This window comes from Chanodichthys erythropterus, chromosome 1, assembly GCF_024489055.1.
Source record: "Chanodichthys erythropterus isolate Z2021 chromosome 1, ASM2448905v1, whole genome shotgun sequence".
Taxonomy (NCBI): Eukaryota; Metazoa; Chordata; class Actinopteri; order Cypriniformes; family Xenocyprididae; genus Chanodichthys; species Chanodichthys erythropterus.
The window spans coordinates 3,367,262-3,379,597 of NC_090221.1; the positions used below are offsets into that span (position 1 = coordinate 3,367,262).

At 36.8% G+C, this 12,336-nt stretch overlaps 1 protein-coding gene across 1 annotated transcript in view; it reads right to left on the reverse strand.

Moving 5' to 3' along the window:
• nr3c1 (nuclear receptor subfamily 3, group C, member 1 (glucocorticoid receptor)) overlaps window positions 1–12,336 on the reverse strand; it is a 28,355-nt gene continuing 16,019 nt past the window's right edge. The window contains exons 3-9 of the mRNA XM_067385034.1: window positions 9,961–10,109; window positions 7,931–8,047; window positions 7,505–7,789; window positions 7,286–7,430; window positions 5,240–5,370; window positions 4,950–5,107; window positions 1–1,927 (exon numbers count right to left, since the gene is read on the reverse strand). Coding sequence (XP_067241135.1) covers window positions 1,775–1,927; window positions 4,950–5,107; window positions 5,240–5,370; window positions 7,286–7,430; window positions 7,505–7,789; window positions 7,931–8,047; window positions 9,961–10,109 — 1,138 coding nt within the window. The 3' untranslated portion in view covers window positions 1–1,774. The remainder of the gene's footprint in view (window positions 1,928–4,949; window positions 5,108–5,239; window positions 5,371–7,285; window positions 7,431–7,504; window positions 7,790–7,930; window positions 8,048–9,960; window positions 10,110–12,336) is intronic.

The window sequence follows — 12,336 nt, forward strand, 5'->3', positions numbered from 1 at the left end:
AAGCCACTCCTGATACTATAGGGTCTAAGAGAACATTTTATTAGACATGTTGCAAAAGTTCATGTAAATACATCTGTTTATTTGTATCATATATATCTGTAGGAACAAAAGAGCAAAGTGAAAAGTGCTGCTCAGATATTGATTAGATTTTGAAAATAAGTGTTGATCGCTAAATCTGTACCACACAATGCAACGCTAAGCAGTTTGAAGCTGGAGATATCATCTGATTTTTATTCATGTATTAAAACAAGATTCCACGGAAGAAATTTAAAATATTCTCATCTTTTCCCTCTCTTGAATATATATACTTTTGACAACTGTTAAGACAAGCACAGTTTTATATTGTACAAATTGAAAGCAATATACGTTTGGCACAGAAATAACAAAACAGGTGAGTAGAAATTCCCAGAGTTAACCCTGCTCCTGCGCCACGGTTCGACTGACTGAACGATCAGACAGCCGAGGTTAGTTTAATGGATTAGACCTGATTAAAAGAAAAAGGTTAAAAAACATACAGAATCTAGAGTTTGAGAAGTGCTGCAAATATAAATGAAATGGGCCTGAGTTGATGTTTGGTGTAGCTGAGCGTGATTGTACGGTATCTGACTATTATTACAAAAAATCTGTATGAATTCAGAACGTAATCCGCAACCTGTTTTGGTTGTATCCCGTGGCATTACTATGTAAGCCAGCAATAAAGGAACAATTACGACACACACAATAAAAAACAAAAACTCATGTTTCACATTGCATAATTCCTCTATCAGTTAACAGGTGAAATTAATAATAAATGGCTTTCTTCGACATGAATACACCTTTCTGCAGAACAAACCTAAACCAGCCACTTTAAAGCATTTACAAGAAGTGAAAGTGCTCGATTTGCATTTCTCGACTGACCAATCAGTGTAAAAATAATCGTTAGATGCATCTCCATGTCTTATCGATAAGGATCACTTTTTTGAATTTCACACTAATGATTACAGAGCTGCCAAAAAAAAAGAAAAAAAGAAAAGAAAACAGCCGTTATTTTAAAATTACAAGTGCAAGTGGGTATAAAAGTACAATCAACTATGAAGAAGTCCTAAAACAATGGGTGTCTGGTGCAGACCAACGGTTAAAAAGGAAACAAGCTAAAAAAAAGGCACATATTTTCCCTTTTTCTGTATATATATATATGCAGTTCTGTTAATGACATGACTTGTTTTAAAACTGTGATGATATGTTGTTAAACAAAACGCGTTTTATTTTCTCAAACCAAGCTGAAGCCATTATCTCTGTACATATTATTTGAAATGATTATTTTAAACTGTTATCATCTGAAGTTAAAAAGTATGCTATGTGAAGATAAATCGGTAAAAGAGACGATATAATCTGCGCATACTGTTCTGTAAGTGCTGCATCTGCTCCAAAAATAAAAGACCTGTGGAACACTACATAGTAAGTGACCTTAGACAATAAGATTTCTTCTACTAATAGTTGATTCTGGGAGTCAAACACCTGAGACGACATATATGGGATAACCTATCCATGAGATTCAAGGTTATGTCATTTCAACAGTTCAGCCATTTGTTAGCTTTTTAGAACCTCTAATTACCCGTCTCTTCCTCCGACTCTGTTCTGGTCAATCATGGAGTTCCGTGCTGGGTTGCATACTGTCCCCACCCCTCGCCCTCATTGCGCCGTAGCTCCGCCTCCCTCTGCTGTGTCGGGTGGAGTTGGAGTGAGGGGATGGGGTGGATGTTTAAGGCATCGTGTCCTGCTGCTGGGAGGAGATTCACTTCTGGTGAAAGAGCAGCGGCTTGACGCTCCCAGCTTTGAATTTTGGTAACTGATTGCTGATGATCTCCGCAAGCATTTCGGGAAACTCCACGCTGAGGGATTTATTCACGAACATGTAGAAACAGAAGTTCAGGAGTCCACCCACCATCTGAAGAGATACAGAGGGGTTAGAGATTCAAACAGCATCTGTAATGCACTTAGTCATCGAATGAAAAGTTATTTTAGAAATTACTACTTTTATTCAGCAAGGATGCATTAAATCGATCAAGTGTGACATTAAAAAATGTATCAGTTTCCACAAAAATATTAAGCAGCAGAACTTTTTTAACAATGACAATTGTAATAAAAGTTTCTTGAGCAGCAAATCATCATATTAGAATGATTTCTGAAGGATCATGTGACACTGAAGACTGGAGTAACAGTAACCGAGAAAACAGTTATTTAAATTGTAATAATATTTAACTGTTTTTATTGCATTTTTGATCAAATAAATGCAGCCTTGGTGATCAAAAAATACTTTTTTTTTTAAATCCCCAAACTTTTAAATAGCAGTGTACATCAAGAAATAGGACCAATTATGATTTATGTTGTTTTTAAATTAAAATTACATGACATAAAAGACATTTGCTCTGTTTCAAAACTCAGTCAGTAGGCAAACTCTTCATTTAAAGGCTGAATAATGCGAAGCGGCCTTAGCGAATTTCGTTACAATCAGCCTCCATTAACCTTGACATCCGCTCGAACTTCATTGGCCGACAGAGGTTTTTTGGGATCAATCGGACTGATTGTTGTGTAGGTATAGCCGTATTCATACTTTATTTTATAGTGCCACCAAGTGGCCAATCGCTGAGATTTTTTTTCATGTGATTAAAAATTGAGCCCTAATCTAATTTGGTTCAAGAGTTACAGACATTTTAGTAAAAGTGGCTCCACCCCTTAACATTAGTGAAATGAAATTCTAACTTTTTTTTTGATAATTATTGATGTTTGACCTGCAGAGAATCTTTCTGCATTGGTTTGGTTCCGATCAGGCGAAAAATCCAAAATACACAAACATTTTGTCAGGGCGAAGATCGAATCTGAGACGTGCGTCTCCAACGATATAAGCCTGTGACAAACAGTTTAGGAGTTATGAGCCATTTTGTATTTTTCACCGCTGTAGCGCCCCCGTCAGGCCGATTGGGGCGAGCCTTGGTGACGCTGTAGACAGTTTCAAGCCTCTATGACTTAGTTTGGTCTGCCTGATCACTTTTAAGGCGAAATGCTGATCCTTGGAAAATTTAACAATTACAATAGAGTTTCAGCGCTACATGATTGAACCCCTAATTATTTTACTATAATATATTATATAAATTTAGTAATATTTAAAGTGATAGTTCACCCAAAAATGAAAATTTGATGTTTATCTGCTTACCCCCAGTGCATCCAAGATGTAGGTGACTTTTTTTCTTCAGTTGAACACAAATTATGATTTTTAACTGCAACCGCTGCCCTCTGTCAGTCAAATAATAGCAGTAGATGGGAACTTCAACTATAACAGTAAATAAAACTTCCATAGACAAATCAAAATTAAACCCTGCGGCTCGTGACGGCACATTGATGTCCTAAGACACGAAACGATCGGTTTGTGCGAGAAACCGAACATTATTTATATAATTTTTACCTCTAATACACCACTATGTCCAACTTCGTTCAGCTTCCTGTTAGTGAGGTCAAAAAACGCGTTCTGAAGACGGAAGTGATGTCTCGCCCATATACTTCAATGAGCGCGAGACATCACTTCCATTGTCAGAGCGCGATCTGACCTCACTAACCGGAAGCTGAACGAAGTTGGACATAGTGGTGTATTAGAGGTAAAAAATGATATAAATACTGTTAGGTTTCTCGCACAAACCGATCGTTTCGTGTCTTAGGACATCAATGTGTCGTCACGAGCCGCAGGGTTTAATTTGGATTTGTCTATGAAAGTTTTTTCGACTCTTATTGTTCAAGTTCCCAATCACTGCTATTATTTGACTGACAGACGACAGCGGTTGCAGTTAAAAATCATAATTTGCATTCGACTGAAGAAAAAAGTCATCTACATCTTGGATGCACTGGGGGTAAGCAGATAAACCTCAAGTTTTCATTTTTGGGTGAACTATCCCTTTAAATGATTTAATATAGTGCAGTCTATTAAAGGATTAGTTCACTTCAGAATTACAATTTCCTGATAATTTACTCACTCCCATGTCAACCAAGATGTTTATGTCTTTCTTTCTTCAGTCGAAAAGAAATGAAGGTTTTTGAGGAAAACATTCCAGGATTTTTCTCCATATAGTGGACTTCACTGGGGTTCAACGGGTTGAAGGTCCAAATGTCAGTTTCAGTGCAGCTTCAAAGAGCTCTACATGATCCCAGATGAGGAATAAGAGTCTTATCTAGAGAAACAATCAGTCATTTTCTAAAAAAATAATACAATTATATACTTTTTAACCACAAATGCTCATCTTGTACTGCCCTGTGATGCGCCACGCATTACGTAATCATGTTGGAAAGGTTACGTGTGACACAGGCAGACGTACTGATCCAGTGACTACAAGATGTGCATTTGTGGTTAAAAAATATGTAATTTTTTAATTTTTTTTTTTTAAATGACCTTTGGTTTCTCTAGATAAGACTCTTATTTCTCGTCTGGGATCATGTAGAGCTCTTTGAAGCTGCACTGAAACTGACATTTGGACCTTCAACCCGTTGAATCCCAGTGAAGTCCACTATATGGAGAAAAATCCTATAATTTCCTAATAATTTCTTTTCGACTGAAGAAAGAAAGACAAAAACATGTTGGATGACATGAGGGTGAGTAAATTATTAAGAAATTTAAATTCTGAAGTGAACTAATCCTTTAAGTAAAATACAATAAGAAGGTCTATTTTACCCAATATTTGTGAGAGCCATGTATATCCATCCTTATTAGAGTATTGCATCATTAGCTTAGCAACATGCAATGCTCTACTGGGATAAACTGCTGAACTGAGTCTCCCGAGCAGCATTAGTATGACGCACAGAGTTGCTGCCTATGAACAGTGTTTTATATTAGTCCATCTCAGTTTGCGAGCTGCCTCCTGTATAGAGTTTGGAGCAGAGCCATAATTTTCTATGAGCATTATTTTTAGGATAAACTTCATTACATCGTGCATGGAGTCCAGTAGCTTAGTGAGCTGATAGAATCGTTGCCAGTTCTGGCTGGAGTTCTCCTCTCTCTTCACAATGGCCTTGCCCAGTTCTTTAATGTAAGACATTCGCAGCTCATCAAACACTGACTGGCTCTTCAAACCATCCTTCGGTACTGAGAAACCACAAAAAAACATAAGATGGGTTTGTTATGGTCAAATTATGTTGGTTTGTTAAGCTCATTTAATACATCTTGACCATATATATATATATGGATCAAGCATCCGTGTCTTCTGAAGTAGCTCACCTGTGCTCAGGAGCAGAAGGACTTTCATGCACAGGTACTCCTCATTGGACACTTGCAGTCTCACAAACTCATTGGAGATCTTCAGCATCTGTTCACACTGATCATTCATGTAGGGCAACTTCATCCTCTCTCTGTGGACAGAGACAAATAACTCTTATATGGGGTGTTAAACAGCCGAAATAAAAGATGTTGAGTTTTTTTTATTTATAACATATGATATAGTTAAGTAACATAACATGACCAAGGAAGCCATTTTGCTGAATATTATCATGACTACAAATGTTGATTTTATAGTTCAATAAACAAGTAGTTAATATTAAGTTACTTACATTTTTGACACAATACTGACTATTTTTGTTCTATTTCACCAATGAAAATAGTTCCAAACAAAGATCACAGCAGAACTACTGCGCATTCTCAAAGCAATGATTCAGTGTTTTGAACGAATCACTTGAATGACTCAATAGCTGTGACTCGATATGTTTCCATCACCATTTTTATGCGCATTTTGAAGTATCACATCAGAAACAAGTGATTGAAACGCCAAAGTTCGAATAAAAATCACTTGAGGTGGTTTGTAAGAAAATAATGGGAGATGGAAACACATTTGCCGAATAAATTCTGACGCAGCGAAAGTAACTAATCATAATCGGCTGTTTCAGCTGATGGTTTGTAACAAAATACTTTGTTTGATTCTGTTATGATGCATTAAGTTTGGATGTACTGGCGCTCGTGTGTGCAAATGCATACTTTTATACTAGAGTGTCATGGGTTTTTCAGGGTTGTCCAGGAGTTCAGACGGCTCTCATTTATTGTTTTCTCATTCATAAGTGTTTAGGTGAACCCTTCCTGACCGCTCGTTTATGGTGTTTTATTTACTGTTGGATACTAGGTTATCAATACCACCATCATCCAATTGAACAACTTCATAAAAATGCACCTAATTGGCATTGATTTGTCTTTTTTTATGAACTTTGAAAAGATTTGCTTTGTTTTTGGATGGAAACCCAGCTAACGTCACTCTTTAAGTGATATGCCGCCACCTACTGGCAGTTTAGGTTCATGTTTAAAAGTATCATTGCATTTTTCCCAACATTTCTCATTTGTATATTCAAAAATGTATTTAAAACATTAATCTCATAACAATAAAGGATTAGTTCACTTCAGAATTCAAATTTCCTGATCATTTATTCACCCCCATGTCATCCAAGATATTTCTTTCTTCAGTCGAAAAGAAATGAAGGTTTTTGAGGAAAACATTCCAATATTTTTTTCCATATAATGGACTTCACTGGGATTCAACGGGTTGAAGGTCCAAATGTCAGTTTCAGTGCAGCTTCAAAGAGCTCTACATGATCCCAGACGAACAAATAAGAGTCTTATCTAGAGAAATATATATATGTATATATATACTTTTTAACCACAAATGCTCGTCTTGCACTCCCTTTACAAAAAAAAAAAAAAGTAAAAACGATGTCGGACGATTTTGAAGTTGGAGGAGAAAATGAGTTTTTCGCCCTACCTGGTACTTCTGCCTACGTCACGTGTGACCTTTCCAACGTGATTATGTAATGCGTGGTGCATCACAGATCTGTGCAAGATGTGCATTTGTTGTTAAGAAGTATACACATTTTTTTTTTTTTTTTTTAGAAAATGGCCGATGGTTTCTCTAGATAAGACTCTTATTCCTCGTCTGGGATCATGTAGAGCTCTTTGAAGCTGCACTGAAACTGACATGGAGAAAAATCCTGGAATGTTTTCCTTAATTTCTTGTCAACTTAAGAAAGAAAGATATAAACATCTTGGATGACATGGGGGTGAGGAAATTATCAGGATATTTTAATCCTTTAAGTCTGTAAAAGCTGATAGAACACTGATAAAAATATTGCTTCAGAATAAATTATCCTTTTTAACAAGTAACTTTTTCCTAATACAAGTGAATGACCAAGCACATGACAAGGCTTATTGTCGAGCCAGAACGAATAGTTCCAGTTCTTGTTACACATTGGGGCTTATTGCACGTGGCCTGTTATATGAGATACATACTCATTGATCACCAGGTCTGGAGCGAAACACAGCATGTTTCCATTACACTGCTGGTATGATCTCCAACCCAGTCCAAAAGACATGAGGAACAGCCAGGAACATTGCAGGAGGGTCATCTGATCGTCCAGGTGAAGGTTCCGGAACCCTAAAAAGTGCAAAAAAGAGGTTTTTAGTATGTTATGCGGCTGAAGGTCTTTTTTAAGATGTCCCAAGTTGTACCTGGCAGAGCTTTGGCCCATTTGACTGCAGAGATGACTTGCCGGCCGCCCAGCCTGTTCAGAGTGGTCATGAGGCGGGTGGACGTGTCTGGTATGGTGCTGTCGTATCCGGCGTAGATGGTGTCAGGCTCAATGGCCTTTAGTAGTGAGAGCATGGTGGGCACCAGCTGAGGCATGGGTTTGGGTACCAGTGACCGCGTTTCGGGCAGCGGAGGAAGATTGCGCTCTGGAATCGTCGGCTGCTGGATTACCTTTCCTGTTTGACGCCCCTTCTTGGTTTTACGGGCTGAGCAGTGAATGAAGAAAGTTTACAATAGTCAAACTTTATGCATTTCCTTTTATTGAATTTTACATTTGTTATAAATCTAAACTGACATTTGGGGACACACTGGTATAATTATGCAAGAAGTAGAACATTGTGTGTTACCCTCTAGGTTCATGCCTGCCATGAGGCATTTGCGGAAGCGACAGGCAGGGCAGTTCTTCCGGCGGATTTTGTCAATGATGCAATCGTTCCGTCCAGCGCACAGGTAATTGTGTTGCCCTACGAGAATCAAGAGTAGTGTGGATTAGACAGGATGCACTCGCTCATCATGAACAGAAGCTGTCAAGCATGAATTTGCTACTTTTTGTAAATGAACAATAAACATTTCTGCCACTAAAATAAACAGCAATTAACAGAAGTTCCTATTCACGTTATTTTCTACATATTATCAGAATGCATTTCCTCTTTCAAGCAGAGATACATTTCACAGACGAATGACTCATAGTACGACTCATCTGAAATAGACATGCAATGAGAAATCAGAGCATGCTGGAAGGTCGTGGTCTCTAACTACCTAATCAGGCAAAGAATATCACATATTTTTGTTTCCCACTGATTTGTCTTGTTGACCAGCCTTCATCCCTTGTGAAAAAGAAATGTGCTTAAATGTATTGCATGTGCAACTGTAGTGTACTTAATCAAAAGTTTGGACACATTACTATTTTTAATGTCTCTTATGCTCATCAAGCCTGCATTATTTGATCAAATATACAGCAAAAACAGTAATATTGTGAAATATCATTACAATTTACTTTAAAATATAATTTCAGTGATGCAAAGCTGAATTTTCAGCATCATTACTCCAGCCTTCAGTGTCACATGATCCTTCAGAAATCATTCTAATATGCTGATTTATAATCAATGTTGGAAACAGTTGTGTTTTTGGAACCTGTAATACTTTTTAAAGGATTCATTAATGAATAAAAGATTAAAAAGAACAGCATTTATTCAAAATAGAAATCTTTTCTAACAGTATAAGTCTTTGGTATCACTTTTTATCAATTTAACACATCCTTGCTGAATAAAAGTATTGATTTCTTTCAAAAAATAAAAAAATAAAATTACTGACCCCAAACTTTGAACAGTAGTGTATATTGCCAAAAAAGATTTCTAATTTAAAGCTGCAGTCTGTAAGTTTTGCCTCTGTGTCGCCATCTCTCTTTGAAACCTGAAATTGCAGTTAGATGCGGAATTTTACATGGGTTGTGCATCGGCACGGCTCCTCAGCACGGATGAATCTAATGTTTTGAGGAGAATGTACTCCAGAATCACAGATTGTAGTCTTGGAAGTATGACCAAAATAAGAATTTTCACTGGAAAATGTCATCTGAACAAGCAAGTAACATATCGGCCACTTTTGTTCTGACCAACTGAGGGGAAAAAAGGATTACAATAAATCGCTGCTAATGGTGATTAAATCTAAAGATCACTTAGCTCATATCACATCAAACCGTGCAAATTATTATTATTGTTATACTTTGTGTGTATTGGCGTTACCTGTAGATTTCAATTTCTGTAAAGTCTAATCTCTAACTATCAATTATCCGCCATCCTCACATGATATAGCTACTAGCTGGGACTCGTTTTTTATGTAAACAGACGTGACATAATGACGCAAAGACGAATGGCAGCATGCTCAAATTTCCCACGGAAATCAGATTCAGTACCACTCGAATTAGAAAACATTATTACAAGCTTACCGTTATGAATCAGGCTAAGGTAAGGAGACAGTTTTGAACACTGGCTGGTTATTTACTTGCTCAAAAATTGATTTTTAACAAAAAAACAAATGATAGACTGCAGCTTTAAATAAATGATGTTCTTTTTATTCCTCAAAGAATCCTGAAAAAGTATCACAGGTTATAAAAAAATATTAAGCAGCTCAAACATTGATAAATCAGCATGTTAGATGATTTCTGAAGGATCATGTGACACATGTGAAGACTGGAGTAATGATGCTGAAAATTCAATTTTGCATGACTGAAATAAATTATACTTTAAAAGTATATTAAAATAGAAAACCATTATTTTAAATTGTAATAATATTTCACAATATTACAGTTTTTACTGTATTTTTAATAAAAAAAATGCTGGCCACAGATATAAAACAAGGATACAGGTGTATTCCTCACCTTCAACTGCTCTCTTAAAGAAGACTTTACAGCTTCCACAGGTGAGGACTCCATAATGGCAGCCCGAAGCTTCATCGGAGCACACCAGACAGATCTTGTGTACGCCGGACTTTCCAACAGCTGAGGATGTGGCAGTGCTGTCTTCAGGTCTGAAACACACAGAACACAGGAGCATATTAATGTACAGAAAAAAAATTTAATTAAATAATAATCAACATTGTTCACTTGGACTGACAAGAACTCAACACAAATGTATTTATCACTGATATATATATATATATATATATATATATATATCTCTTAATAACAAGTAGTTAAAGCCAAAGCAATGATTACAAAACATAATAGAGGATGTTAGACTATCCACCAGGGGGCGACGGCTGAATGTGGCCTTAAACATGTAGCACCTCCACACTGGCTGCACGAAGCCACATGTGCAACGCCCACACACACATTCAGCATGAGCGAAAGATAATACAAGTAGTCCTTCACAGTGTAGCAGGAATAAAATAAACAGGGGCTTGCATGCAAATCCGTCAAGTGAAGCAAAGCGAAAAGGAGGAGAGAACAGTTGCATGTCCTCTTTAGTCAGCACGAATGTGTTTTCATGCAATAACAGATAACATCTGCTTTTATAACTGTGTAGATCAGTGATCAAATACAACATTAAAGACAAACAGCTGTAGTATCATTATGATTTTCGGTCTAAATTCACTGTGTAGTACACAATGATACAGGCTGTATAATAACATACCAAGATTCAACTGGTACAGATTTTGTGATGTACTACAGTTGATGTATTTGCATGACTATCAGTGGTCAACACTGCTTTACTGTATTCACACGTGAGAGAAACATGGAGTCATGTGAAGATACAGAATGAGACATGTCCCAAACAAGCCAAGACAAGACAAATCATGTTTGGCACAAAGTGAAACTGGCGAAACTTCCTTTGTTTACAGATGTTAAGCAATGTCATGACTTGCAGCATTAATACATGACCCAGTTGATAAGTATGTATTAGTCTGCTTTAAGTCTATGACTATCATGTTACATAATGTGAAGTTGTTTTTGCACAGATGCCTGATTTACTGCTATCAATAATATTATCTTTTGGTTTGCATCCATCAAGTTCCAAATAAATAATCAAATATGATGCCGTTCATTTGTGTGAAGTTCTTTATTGATATTACCAGACAAACTTCATGGTTATGCAATATATAAAGTACACTCACATCTACTCTTGATACATAAAAAAAAGCTGTTTTTTTTGGCGGTTTATTGAGCTGGTGTTACTCCTGCAATTAAATTTAATAGCATCAAGGCTCAACCTGTTCTCTCTAACTTAGAAAAAATGTTAATAATAGTTTGAGACATAATTGTGCTGGTAGCCCGGAGGCCCTGAGATAAAGTTTGATGAAAGTCCTCAAACACATATGGTTAATCTGAACCCTAAAAGAAAGTCTTTTAAACTTTTATCAAACTATTAAAGTCCCAATAAAACGGAAGTAGCGGCAGATATTTTCTTCTGTACCGAGAAATAATTCTGAGTGAAACATATTATCAAAAAAGAAAAAATGTGGGGTGTTGTTGATTGGATGTTGAGAAGTGGGCGTGGCACTCAAAAGAGAAGGCAGATGAACGTGAGCTTGCAGGGGCGTGTTCCAGATCCAGATATGACATTTTTAATTAAAGCAACAATATGTACGATTTTTGGATTAAAATATACAAAAACCACTAGAACAATGTTACATATTTTGACTTGTGTACTTCCATTATCCCAAATGTTTCCAAGAATGATTAAACCCAAAGAAATAAGCAATTTCAACCAGGACACGGACTGTGTCTGTGCGTCGCCTATCAATGATATCCTATCCGCGTTACCCTCGGTTTGATTTTGTAGAAACCATGGAAACACCAAAGACGCTTTAATATATAATGTGTTTTATTAAACAGGTGAGCAACTGTTTGGATACATTCATCAACAGAAAACTAATCATGTTATATAGCTCAACGCAGTAAGTCTTATGGTTTAAATCCCGCGAGTACCATGTTTTACCATGCCTAATATCGATCTAGCTTACTGCAGTGTCTCATAGCTGCCGCTGAGTGAACGCAGAGTAGCATTATAACAACTTTCAACACACAAATGTATCTAATATGACAAAAAAGAAGACATGAAGATAACACCTCCCATGATTGCGCAAAATTAAGGCGTCATCAAGCTACGCCTTTGTTTTGAATAAGCGACCTCTAGTGGCAAAAAGTTGCATAGTGTGGATGTTTCCATCCAAAGTTGCGAATTTAACTTGCGTGCAAAATTGGAAACATTTGCGAATAAATAAGCGCTTCAGTGTAGTCAATCGAAGAGAACAA